This window comes from Drosophila suzukii, chromosome 2L (genome assembly GCF_043229965.1).
Source record: "Drosophila suzukii chromosome 2L, CBGP_Dsuzu_IsoJpt1.0, whole genome shotgun sequence".
NCBI classification, from domain to species: Eukaryota; Metazoa; Arthropoda; class Insecta; order Diptera; family Drosophilidae; genus Drosophila; species Drosophila suzukii.
The window spans coordinates 11989381-12002714 of NC_092080.1; the positions used below are offsets into that span (position 1 = coordinate 11989381).

Genomic DNA, 13334 nt, shown 5'->3' on the forward strand with positions numbered 1-13334 from the left:
CTATAGCCAAACATACATAAAAAAACGTCTTTATTGCATTATGACTTGTATTACCTACTTGTCTTATACAAAAATAGAAGAATTTAAATTTGTTAGAACAACTAATAGTTTACATTCATAACCTCAGTTTGGTTCTCAGCGCCGTAATGGTCTTCAATCGATTATCCAACGCCTGCTGGTCAAGTTCTTCTCCGGGTGGCAGATCCTCTAGCTTTTCATTCTGCTCCAGCAGAGTTTTTCGGGTGTCTAGTGTGTTCTTTGTCACCTCATCCAACTCTTCATCCTCCGGCTCCTCATCACTGTGGCCGTACGACACTCCATTTCCATTGACCATTCCTCCATTGGTCACTGCGGCATCTTCTCCAGCTGCCGACGCGTGCCTTAAGGTTGAGTCCGCCGGAATTAGCAGCGATTTTACAAATTCACCACAAATCAGGCTCATGGCAGGCATCGTGTGGGCGGAAAGATTGACAAACTGTAATACAGAGATGAGATATTAATTGGCATTGACCTTGCTGAAGTTCAAAAACTGTGTTAGTAGTGGCTGCTCAGTGCCGATTTTTGGGTGCCGAAATAGCTAGATTTATAAACACACTTTGTGTCAATCATAAACATACACAAAAGCATAAACTATAGACTCATGAAAACATTTAAATTGAAACCCATTTTATTAAATTTGAAAATAATCCCTTACAGAATCCCTTAAAATAAAAATAAATATTAAGACCTTTTCAAATGTACATTTTATATTTTGTATACCATACTAGTTAGTACTATACTACTTTCTAGATTAACTCAAACCAGAATCCCTTCAAACCCCTATTCATAGCTTTAAAAAAGCTTAAAATACAACACTATTTGGAGGCGTCTGTACTTGAGTCTATTTTGGATTTTTTTGGGTGTCGAGATTGTGGTTCAAGTTCGGCGTTGGACAATGATAATCACATGATTACTACTCTGTTTCGGTGTTGTCATTGCGGAGCGTCTTTTAAATGCGCCGAGTGCCGTGTCTCTATTAACCTTCGCGCATGCGCCTGTGGATATTGTTGATCCAATTTTATGCAAACTAAATGGAATTGGCAAAAACAATCCAAGTGCAAACATGTCTGTCAATTCGTTGAGTGGCAAGTTGAAAAATATTATTGTTTTTCCCAGGAAAGAAGACACTCACAGATGACTCAAAGTGATTCAGTAGCGATAAGCTTGAATCCAGAATTGAGTTAATTATCAGCAACCGACTAAAACTAGTATAAATCCTCGAAAAATACGGCAATTGACGAAAGTAATTAAGGCAAGTACAATATTGCATATAGCAACAGTGTCGGGAAAATTTACAACGTCGAACAAAGCGATCTTAATTATTGGCCGAACATAATCGAGTATTATTGGGGAAAACTAAAGTGTCACAAGCACGCAATGGAAAGCGCTCGAAGCACGCATAAACAATAAATTGAGGGAACAATGGCTTGGCAGAGAAGGGGGAGTGGGTTCAATAAAGGAAACAGTGGTACAGAAAGTGGTAAATGAAACAGTTCGTACAGTTATTAAAATATGAAAATATTCGATTGGTAATCAATTATAATATATTATACGATAACTACAATTGTAATTCGAGTTTATGTACAAATTCATGTACTTTCCTTTTCTTAACTCACTTTCAAAATTCGCTTTAGAATCCAAACCACCAAATTAAAAATATAAAACCGTGAATTCTTTAGATCAAGGAACCAACCGAACTTTAACAGACTATCTTTCTGAGTCATTAACATCGGTATCAGATATGTAAGACGTATTTTATCAGTAAAAACAATCACTTTTTTTAGACTTTTATATAAAAGTCAAGGAATTGAAGTTATTGGTAGACTTTTATTTTTCGATCAGAGACTAAGTTATTATCTGGCTTAAAAGTTAAAAAATAAACGTTATTATTTCACTAACTTCAAGAAAATTAAAAAAAAAATTTCTCACAAATTTCGTGTCCGATTTCTCGATCCAAAATATAAAACAAAAAAAATGTGGCTCCTGGGCTTTTTAGTTATGTATAATACTTTATACGTAATTGGTTTACTATGGAAATTTTTAAAGGATAGATTACAAGTATGTATACGAATTCGACGTCGACTTCAGAAAGTCAGAATGTATACAAGCCCTATTATATTTTTGCTATGGCTTTTAGCTTCCGATCCCACTGTGCAACGGTTGGCGGAGGTACGCCTGCACTAGCTCCCCATTGCCCGTTCACAATGGGCACTGGCAAGTGCACAAGTCATCCGAGCAAAGAGCACAAAAGAGCGAGCACAACCCACAATAATAACAAAACCAAGAATTACGGAGAGCGAACGAAGCCGAATCCCATGCCGAAGCCGAAGTGGAAATCCGGAGCCGAAGTCGGGAGCTGTGAGTATAAATTGCCGAGAGCCGCGGCGACAGCTCAACACTTTACCGTTGTGTTCCGCTGAAACAACCGTTAGCCGGAAAGAAGAGAGCCGGAAGCGCGTGCCGCTAAAGTTTACGGAAATAAAGGCGGACAAAAGTTCATCCTCGCCTGCAACTGACAAAGTGCCAAAATCCAGATTAAACGATTTACGATCCAATCACAAAAATAAACAAAAATTCCGGACGGTGCAGTGGCGCATTAGAACTCCAACTGCAACAACACCTCCTTCTCTTCACCCGCATCCGGGTAACGGAAAATCGGGAAATCGGAAAATGTGGCCCAACTTCGTGGCAGTCATTTCCCTGCTGTGCCTTGCATTCTTTGCTTGGGCAAAAGCTGGACCTGTGCCAATAGTGAATGAGGTGAGTGGTTGACAGGGGGGCATTGGGGCATGCGAAAAAGGAGTACAGCAGGGGGCACGAATTTGGGGCAATGACTTCACTCGCATTCCAAAATAAAATGGCTGCCAACTGCAACATGCAGGAAGTGCAAACTCGCTAATTAAAAGTGGGCGTTGAGAATCGCGAGAAAAACAAAGTGCACTCTTAATTAAAAGATTGCTTTTGAATTAAAAACAGCGGGGGAACAAAACCATAAAAGGAAAACATGATATAGGAAGTCAAGAGTGGGATTACACATGCAGATTTAACATAACAACTACCACACATGTGTTTTTGATTCCATAAGTTAAACCCAACAGAATTTAGAAAAAAACATATAGGATTTACACTTCAGTCTACCCAAACTGTATAAATACGGACTTGATTTAATCTACCCTATAAGTTGGGGAATGAAAGTTGAAAGTAATCAGCTAATGTCTATAGAACTTTGCAGTATTGAGTATTGCAATGAAGTTTCATCAAAGTTATATGGTGAAGAAAATCAATTTAAAGATAATGATTATTTTTACATTATTTAAAAACAATAATAGCCCCAGGAAATCAACAAACTTTGTTTGTCGCACACGTTTGCGGCGTGTGTTGCTAATCTGTACAACTATATTTAGATAGGATGCTAACAATTCGTTCCGAAGATCAGCGAGACTTTCTATAGACGACCGCCGTTTATATAATATTCCATATTGATCCTATCCCTTATCAATTCTCATGAAGACTTGACCCTTGATAGAATAAACAAAGTAATTAATTAATAATAAATATACCAACTGATTACTGGAATGATATTTTTGAAAGGAATACCCCCAAATTGCTGGAGTCAAGTTCAGCTGATTACTTAAATATTATACAACATGGTGGGCTTATCAACAGCTCACATGTTTAAGCTATCATGTGATGATAATACCTCTCCAGCTCGATCAATTTCGGTCTAAGTAGACCTATCCCAAAATCCCTAAGCACAAGAGCCTGAATCGTAGATGGTGTAGTTGCTAGGGTACTAAACCTCACATGATTTGCAAAAATCTTAAGCGGAGACACAATTGAAAGGCGGGTCCAAAAATAAAACCCACTTTGAAAAAATAGCGTTATAAATCTCAATGGAAATTATTCAAATTCAGTTGAACGCCAGTTGGGCGCAGACAAAAAGCACAAAAGAACAGTACAACTAAAAAAACAAAAGATAGTGACGGCATTACGAAACGACGTCAGAGTGGGGAAAACTTTGAACTCCTTTAGTAAGGAGGCTTATTTGCCTTTAAAATTAATCTTTATATTCTTGGACATGAGAGATACAAATATCCTTACTATAATATTTTTTTAGCACCAACAACTGATGCCCAAGGTACCCCAATGGCATTGTCTGCGCTACTTTAAGCATGACGTCCTGATGATGCGCCGCTGTCGCCATTTGCGAGTCCCAACGGCGCCTCGACTAGGAGATGTCCTTAAGCGTAAGAAGAAATAGTATCCGGCCCACAGACAATCATCGTCAATACTCAAAACGACTGAGCAACAAGATCAATTAAATTTACATTTTTTAAAGGATTTCTAAACCAGACCAAAGCTAAATCAAATATATATACTACCAAATATTATAGAACTTCCGGAACTAACAATAAGTCTAACCAATTGTACTTCATAGCTATGTAAGATTTCAATAAAACGACTACGAAAACTAAAAGAAAAAGTGTACACAATTGGTTGTGTAGAAAAATTGGGGATACAAAAAATATTGTTGATATAGATTCAACCAAATCTTCAATTGGGATTTTTGAAAAAAAATTACTTAGAAGCCTTTTGCCTTAAATAAATTAAAAAACCAAATAACTCACCGCATTCACAGAACTGTGTTCTCCTCGTCCCACGATTAGCGGACCACTCTTCTCCAGGAAGTCAGAGGAAACCTGATGTTGCTTAGTCACATGAATTCCGAATGTCGCGTGTCTAAACTGACTTTCCGGGGCGGCAGGCTGGGCAAAGCTGATCGGTGCGGGCGCATCGTCTGATGGACTTTGACCCGGTAGCGCCAGGTACGCAATCTTCTGGGAGTGGGTGAGCATTAGCAGCGTGGACTGCGCCTGCCAGTCCACATTGATGGAGCTCTGTTTGGGCTGTCTCCTAGGTAACCAGGCCAAACCATGGGTTTTCGGCAGATTACTGCGTTGATACAGAGGCAGCGGAACATTTGGTTGGAACACGTGCACTAAGGGATGAAAAGTTATGCATATTAATAGGATGAATTATGGTTAATTGAAAATTTAAATATACTCACATTCATCATTTTTCGTAATTACAGCCATTAGGTTGGTGAGCGGATCAAACGCGAGTTGGCGGACGGATAATTTCAAGCCCGCCTGCAATCGAAGCGTTAGCAAATTCCAAATGAGAACCCTTGACTCGGTGCAGACTGCCACCAAATGAGCCTGTTCTCCAGCTCCGAATTGCACATGTGAAATCTGCGCCAATCCCTGCAGAGGAACCGCCTTTGTGGGAATTTTCTTTACTTTTATGTTGACTTTGCCATTTAGTTTAGGTTGGATTTCTTCATTCATCTTCGGTTTGCCTTTTGCATTCTTTTTCGGTTTGATATTTACTTCCTTTTTCGGCTGACTGTTCTCGTCCAGCTTGAGGACACTGAATAGAGACATAATATCCTGCGGCACCAGATCCTCGAAGTTCTGCCGCCGTTTGGTCAAATCGTTGAGTCGATGCTTGGCTTTGTAACGATGTCGCCTGTGCAAACGATGCAGTCGGGCGTCCAGTTTGCGAAGCCTCAACTTCGTTGCTAGTGGAATCACTGCTTTTTGCTCGAGATGCTTCAATAAGCGATTCCGAAGGACATGTGGGATGGAGCATTCGACTCCAAAACGACGCAGCAGTTGTAATTTTTGATGCAAGCCAAGCTCTGGCATTTTCATAATGTACCTAAATACCGCCTCCTTGCTGGCATCTTCTGCTTCGTTCATTAACTGTGCTTTGGCTGGAGGACCCACTATTAAATCCTTGGCCTGTTTAATCAGCTTCTCATCATTGCTATTTATAAGGGTCTTGAGCAGATCCCACAACTGTTGCCTTTGCTGGGTAAGTTCTTTCCTGGTGCCATTCAATGGCGACTGAGCCAATCTTAGTTGAGCTTTGGATATTACACCATCTATGCCGGGGGGACAACTCAGTGTTTGAAGGGGCAGTCGCGGATTCCTCGCATCGTAGAGCGCCAAAATGTTTCCATAACCCACGGCCAACAGAGACCCATCCTGCGAGAAGCATATGGAACCAATGCACAGATTTCTGTAGCTTGTCTGTGCCAGGCAGCACCACATCGTACCACGCCTATAGATGCTTTCAGAGTCTGTCAGGCCCCAAACCTTAATTACGTTGTCCTCGCCAGCGGTAGCACATCTCAAATTGTCAACCTGGAACTGATTGGAGAAGGTAATGGCCTTGAAGCCACCCTCGTGAGGTAGTTCAATCTCTGTGTTCAGGGTGTAACTGCAAGAGAACAAATGGCATTATTAAATGTTATTGGGCTGTAGTTTATCACCAATTACCTTTGCAATTCTTCACTATACTGCCAGAATTTGAGACGCACTTCGGCAAAGTTCTCCAGATCGTTATACACCTCTCCAGTGGCCATCCAATTGATATTGAAAGCTGCTCGTGTAATTCGCGTATTATAGACAATGTGTTTTGCTTCCTCACTGTATACATTAGAGCCTACTACGCGTAGCTAAAGACGAAAAAAAAATCTTAATTAATATTAAAATCATGAATTTTGAATTTAATATTCACCCACATTATACAACATGCTCTTGGTGTAAGCCGAATAAAACTGCAAATGTCCTGATCTGCCATTCAGCACCAATGTATTCGTTCTCGGATTCAAGCGTAAACCCATAGGGAACTTAGCCCTACCCGTCTTATCTTTTGTCTCATATGTAAAATGCAGCAACGTGGATTTGATATCGTTGTCACTGCCACCCAGCAGCTGAATGGCATTGTCTTCAGTGGAAACCAGGACATTTTCGTTATCATTGCTAACCACAATATGTCGAATCACACTGGCCATCCTGGGCAGAAACTTGCGAATTGCCGGACTAGCCAAGTTCCACTTCACCAGTACGCACTCATGTCCACCGCTGTAAAGAGTCACGCCCGAGGGCGAAAAGGCCAAGCTGATCACCTCCATGTGATGCCAGTGGAAAAGCTCTTTGAATACTGATTCTTGCTTTTCGAAATCTCGCCACACAAAGATCTTTCCTTTGGTATCGCCGGTGGCCGCCACCATTTCACATTGACTCATCCGAACACAGGTAATGGGTTTTCGATTGTAGTTCTTAAAGCGGCAGAAATTCCAGGTCTCGTAGTTCACGAAGTATATGTAGAAGCCCTGAGCCAGGATTATGTACTTGAACTTGCCCTTTCCCACGTCCACGATCGGAGTGCGAACTCTGTACGGAAGAGATTTTGAGATTTCAATTTTAAGAAAATTTAGAAATCTTGAGATGTGATAATATTTGCCAAGGAGAGGGAAACTCACTTCAGCTTGAGGCCACAGGTGATTTCGATCTGATCGCCAGTACTCGTGTTGACCACAAAATAATTGACCTTGTCGCCACTATTCTTCTTCGTGGTAACAAAGGCGCAGGCTGTGTCGCCACCTTTATACATATTTATCAGGTTGCAGGTCAAAATGGTCGTCTGTCCACCAGGCAGCTTCAAGGATACGGTTTTCTTTACCACACCCGCACGCCAGTTCCAGCGGATTATCTCCCCGGTGCTCATACACCCGATCAAGAGATCCGGTTGCTTCAGATCCAATTCCAAGCTGATCAACGGTGCCGTGGCATCATCCAAAACCCGGGTAATTTCCCCCGTACTGGTGGCATACACCTGCACCTTTGTTTCACATCGCACGAACATGAATCTGGTAAACAAGAATCATAGTGTTACATATATGGTACTATATAGTATCCGTTGGGTACTAACCTTCCATCGGGCGAAAAGACAGGCGCATGTTCCACGATGTTGCCGCCCGCCAGGAACTGCAGTTCCAAACGGTCCTCGTCGTCGAAATTCATGGTTGTCCTGTCGTGGATTTGATGCACTGGTAAGCCTCAGTGCTCCAGCACTGTCCGTGAAAAGGAAATTCGCTCAATATACGCGATTTAAACCACTTTTCGTGTGTTATTTCCTAGTAAAATTCAATCACATCAATGCACGTGTAGCTAAGTGTGCCCGCTCGCTGGGCGCCAAGAAAATATACTAAATTAAGTAAACGGAAATATACCAGCTGATGGTTTGGGTCATTCTTGACGCATTTTAATTTCAAAATTCAAATAAAAAATAAACGTAAAAGTTATAATAACTACAACGTATTGACTTACAGTTTCTTACTGGCTATTACATGTTGTATATACGCTTATTTTGTTTTTTATAAATATATATTAACATTAACAATAATTAATTTAAAAGAAAACATTAACAATTGTATATTTTTAACACAATTTGGTCGTTTTGTAATTATTTATTTAAATCCAAAGTAAAATTAAATGATATAAAATATATTTATAAAAAATACCGCAGCTCGAAAAATACCAGATCCAAAGAACAGTTCCCCGGTTCACTGGTTCCTTCAGTTGAGAACCTATCGCGAAAAGGCTGCACTGGATAGAAATAAATTTGTTAATGGATTTGTTCCGGCCCCGTCAGCACGGCAGTACCATTTTAGCGGACTAGGAGACGGACCCGACAAGGATTTACAACCGGGGAAAACAACCGCCAAAAACGAGGCCCTCCGAATGGGGAAAATGCAAAGTGAACTACAGGCCACAACAACAACAACTGCTGACATGTGCAACGTAGCATGTAAAAAGGGGATTTTCTGGGACTACTTGCAGGCAAGTGGTCAAAGGACTTGGATGCCCCTGCTCCTGGTCATTATCCTCATCGGGAGCTCGACTGCCGCAGAACCCCTTAAAGTAATATACGCTGTGAACGCTGGCGGAGAAGAGCACACCGACCTAAATGGCGTCCAATACGATGCGGATCCCCTCAAAGGCGTTGGGATCGCCTCGGACTACGGCAAACACCTGCTGATGATCGGCCGGGTTCAGGAACATGACGAGGTGCTCTACAGAACCGAACGCTATCATACCACCACCTTTGGCTACGACTTACCCAGCGATGGTGATGGAGATTACGCCCTGATAATGAAGTTCTGCGAAGTCTACTTCGACGCGCCACAGAAAAAGGTCTTCGATGTGCTGCTCAACCGAAAGCACACGGTTGTCCGTCAGCTGGACATCTACAACCAGGTGGGCAGGGGCTCTGCCCACGACGAGATCGTGTACTTCAAGATCAACAATGGTCGATTAAACTACGAGGGCGAGGTGTCCGATGTGCGGAATGGACGTCTGCGATTGGACTTTATTAAGGGGGCTCTGGATAATCCCAAAATCAATGCCTTTGCCCTGCTTAAAGGAGATGTCTCCCAGTTGCCGCGACTGCATGGCACTGAAGCGAGTGAAAGGATCAAGCCGGAGGGCAAGCCAATTGTGGAACAGAAGACAGGAAATCAAGTGGAGAGGGTAGTGCGCAACCAGCGTGAGGATGTAGATGAGGATGATGAAGATCTGGACGACGAGGAGTTCGAAGAGGAGCTTCCCGAACAGCAAAACGACCAGCTGAGCATTGATCAGCCATCCCAACAATCGGCGGACTCCAAGCGATCATATAGTGGCCCCCGTCAACCAAATCCGTACTCGATGGACGACTCTTCGATCCTACTGCCGGTTTTCATCGCCATCGGGGCCTTTATACCGCTGCTGTTCTGCCTCTGCAAGCTGTGATCCCCATCCGTTGCCCACTCAACGATCTCGGCCTGCGTTGATTTCCTGCTTTGTGATTTTGTGATTTTGATAAAAGACTTAATTGTATACTTATCGTTTAGTTCGTACGTTAGGCATACCCTAGAGATCGGCTCCCTCGATCCCAAGACGCACAGCTCTCTAACGGCCCTGTACTTTCCATATTTGATAAGAAATTTTTTGTGTTCCTTTCGTTGACCACTGCCGTCACAGGCTCGGGTACTTAATCGTTGTCACTTGATTTACAATATATTCCCGGACTCGCTGGACTCGGGGGTGTGCGCACAAATTTTAAGCGGTTTTTGGGACAGTTTTGCTTGGAAACTGTTAATTTTGAATGAAATTAAATAAAATAAACCTTGTTTGTTATCGAACAAAACCGTTTCTGATTATTTCCATGGTACCTTTTTATTTACACGCTCAAAATTTTGGAAAATTCCAGGTCTAGGCTAAGATTAGGTTAGTATTTTTCTGACCTACTGATAACCTCCCCCTGCATAGATTCAGTTAATTTTTGCTAAATTAATGAAAACGAAAAAAAGTCAATTGCTCGATATATGACTTTTGAAGTCAATTTACTTTTTTGTTTTATAATATTGTAACCATTTTTGGACAATAAAAGTTTAATGCCATTAAACAGATCTTAAAAATTGTAAATACTTTTGGTACGTTCTAATTGTTTAGAAAACTAAGCGTATAATTTTAATTTTAACAGATTGAATATAACTAAAATAAGGATTGGGAGTATTTTTATCTTCTGTGTAGGACTAGTTCATTTTGCGAACCGATAGCCGGCTAATTGCAGGACAATCGGAATCAGTGCCATCCCTGGCGGATGTCCTGCTGGGGCTGGAAAACTGGCGTCGCGAGGAAAATTCAGTCATCAGCGCGTGTCCATCGAATCGGCAGTGAAAATGTGCCAGCGGCGGTTCTTCAGCAGCAAGTACACCAGTTTCCACAAGAACCACATCAAGTTGTTTGCCGTTTACATGAAAACGGCGAATCTGATGCAAAACTTCAATGTGCTGAAGCGTTCGCTGTAAGCGCTGCTGCGGTCGACGTCGCCGCCGCCGCCTCCTCCTCCCCCCGCAGAAAAAAGAAAATTAAAATAAAGTTAATTCCGGGCTGTGTGTGCTAGTGTATTTAAAATAGTGCTGAAAATCCTTTAACGCTCTAATGCAAAAATGTAGAAATGTCTGAAAGAAAAACCGAAAAGCTGGTGAAAATCCTTAATAAGAAATATAACAATTACAATTCAATTTAGGCGTGTCTAGCTAAATAACGGTAAGTTCCTTTTCCTCTTACATAATAACAAATCGTATGATTTAGGGACTTTTGAATATTTTCCCAATTGCATAATATTGGAGCCACAAATTCGGTATAATGTTTGCCGACTTTTCGCCTATCCTTTCTTCAGAATTTGACTTTGCCAAAAGACATAAATCCTTTGGAAAAAAAAACATTCTGTCATCAGGTGTAGGAAAAAAACGTATCGCTCTCTCTCTCTCGCGACTCTCCCTCTCGCAAAGTTACCGTAACTCTCTCCCACGCGCTTTCACAAAAATCGGCAAACAGATGTTTTTTGGACTCTCCTATGCGCATGTAACGGTGCCTACGCTAAACAAAAACAAATTGTCTATGCCGACGCCATTTTTACGTCACAACCGCTGCTGCAGGTCGTAACAATAACAAAAACAATAAGAACTGCATCCAGCTCTCAAAAGCAGGCTACATTTCTTGCATTGTCGTTGGGTGTCTATGTAAGGATGTGTGCGCTCGTATGTGTGGGAGTTTTATATAATGCAAAAAGTACCGCAAGCGCATACTATGTTATTGTCCTTATTGTTGTTGCTGACGTATAATGATTTTGTTCCGTCATGTGGACAATGGCATCAGTAGACAAACAATATTTTTGAGCTTAATGTGCACTTCAAAGTTGACCTTCGCTTTTCTGACTTTTCAGGTACTATATAAAGTGAAACTTAATGGGTATGCTTCATATTTCTGAAAAGTTCCCAAAAATTAAATCACTTAAATCTCTGGAATATACAAAAATATAGTCATCCAAGTTGACCTTCGCTTTTCTGTCTTTTAAAGTATTCAAATAACTGTTTATTTTCAATATGTTTTAAAAATTCCCAAAAATTATGGTTTTTTATTTTGGGAATGCAAGAAAATATAGGCATTAAAACTTTTTCTTCCATAGTTTTTAACGAATTCTGATAACTTAAATTTCTAAGAAAATAAATCTTTTATAACGTCAGCGATCCTAAATCAATATACCTTCTCATGAGCTTGGTTTTTTATTATTTAGTTACATATGTATGTGCTTGCGATACAAAATTGTATCTATCAGGCGAGTAATAAAAGTAAGTAATGTAAGTGATTTGTGTCCTAACAAATGGGTTTTTACTGTAGTTTGCATTATTATGTTTTTTGGCTCCAAATTCGCTGCGGCAAAGCCATAACTATTGTCCACTTGTCACGCCCCAAATAAGTGAGAACTCAGTTGGGTTTTTTTCTCCTGATTTACTGTACTGTGCTGTTTAGCCGTGTCCTTTGTCCTTCGTCCATGGTCATTGCAAATGTGTTGTATGTAATAAAATTGTTGTAATCCATTTCCCATGGTCTTTTATCTGTCTGATGATTGGTGGCCAAGGAGATGGAGGTGGAGGAGCTGTCTCATTTGCTATTTCGGTTCGTCCTGCCGCATGTCCTTGGGAAAAGCCTGAGGCTTACATAATAGCCGGCGGCGGTGGAGAGAAAGCTTCGGGAGGTTGATGGGCGTTATTATTATTATTGCTATGTTTTCCAGCTGAAAGTTTAAGCCGCACACACGCACTCAACTTCAAGACTAATGAACCTGGGACTACGGACTATACTTCTATAGCTTCAGATCTCCAGCGAGCAATAATTGGGACAACTTTGACGGTTTTCCGCTTATAGCCTTTTGTTTGTTTGCCAAATTTCTTGGTGGGATTGTCTTTATTCATTATCAAAGCCTTAAAAGTATAATTTTAATGGGTTTCGTTCGGTAATACTCGTATTCTAAAATTCATTATTAATGTATTAATGGGAATGCATAGTACTTTTCTCAGCTGGATAAGCACATAAATGGCTAAAAATATTCTATATTCTCCAATAACTTGTTAAGAAAAACAGCAACTGCCCCAAAAGTGATTTTAATACTGTATAAGCAAAGAAATTGTATTTCTAATTTACCTTATTACGACCCAGCTTCCCATCCAATTATATACCGCACAGACAATCTAATATGAATTTTTTAGCCATTGTCAGCTCTGGAAATCATTAGCAATATTACTACATACACTGCGGGAAACGTTGAAAATGAAGTTATTAATTTCGATTCTTCAGTTGTATATCATAAAATAAGATTATATTATTATTATATATTATATATTAACCCATTTGGATTACTAAATTGGATAGAAAAACAGTTTTTGGTGTTAAAAGATACTTGTTTTTCATTTTTTGGTCAAACAATATTTTTCAATGCTTTTTCGCAGTGCAAAAGTGTCCCTGTCTGTGGCTTTAGTGTGTAAAAATATATGTACAATCTCGTTTCATAAAATCGTCGTTAGGGACATCCAATCAAGGCAACAGACGACGCAG

The 13334-nt window shown here is 40.6% G+C and overlaps 5 protein-coding genes across 5 annotated transcripts in view; 4 read left to right on the forward strand and 1 right to left on the reverse strand.

Annotated features, from left to right (window-relative positions):
• Positions 1–13: 13 nt before the first annotated feature.
• On the reverse strand, positions 14–8082 carry l(2)05287 (WD repeat-containing protein l(2)05287). The gene is made up of 7 exons (XM_017089517.4): positions 7822–8082; positions 7373–7759; positions 6629–7283; positions 6384–6562; positions 5108–6324; positions 4668–5038; positions 14–475 (listed from the first exon to the last, which is right to left on the reverse strand). Exons 1-7 carry the CDS (start codon positions 7911–7913, stop codon positions 116–118), a joined length of 3261 nt encoding a protein of 1086 aa, XP_016945006.3. The 5' UTR covers positions 7914–8082; the 3' UTR covers positions 14–115.
• Positions 2425–4522, forward strand: LOC108021031 (uncharacterized). The gene is made up of 2 exons (XM_017089519.4): positions 2425–2799; positions 4157–4522. The coding sequence occupies exons 1-2, from the start codon at positions 2710–2712 to the stop codon at positions 4298–4300; spliced, it is 234 nt and encodes a 77-aa protein (XP_016945008.1). The 5' UTR covers positions 2425–2709; the 3' UTR covers positions 4301–4522.
• Positions 8083–8458: 376 nt separating the features above from the next.
• On the forward strand, positions 8459–10093 carry LOC108004894 (malectin-B). The gene has a single exon (XM_017067980.4). The coding sequence runs from the start codon at positions 8634–8636 to the stop codon at positions 9681–9683; it is 1050 nt and encodes a 349-aa protein (XP_016923469.2). The 5' UTR covers positions 8459–8633; the 3' UTR covers positions 9684–10093.
• A 442-nt stretch (positions 10094–10535) lies between these two features.
• On the forward strand, positions 10536–10989 carry LOC118878400 (uncharacterized). The gene has a single exon (XM_036821224.3). It carries the CDS (start codon positions 10616–10618, stop codon positions 10742–10744), a length of 129 nt encoding a protein of 42 aa, XP_036677119.1. The 5' UTR covers positions 10536–10615; the 3' UTR covers positions 10745–10989.
• Positions 10811–13334, forward strand: part of Nhe2 (Na[+]/H[+] hydrogen exchanger 2) — a 31325-nt gene continuing 28801 nt past the window's right edge. The window contains exon 1 of the mRNA XM_065868800.2: positions 10811–10985. The gene's annotated coding sequence lies outside the window, so the exon portion shown is untranslated. The remainder of the gene's footprint in view (positions 10986–13334) is intronic.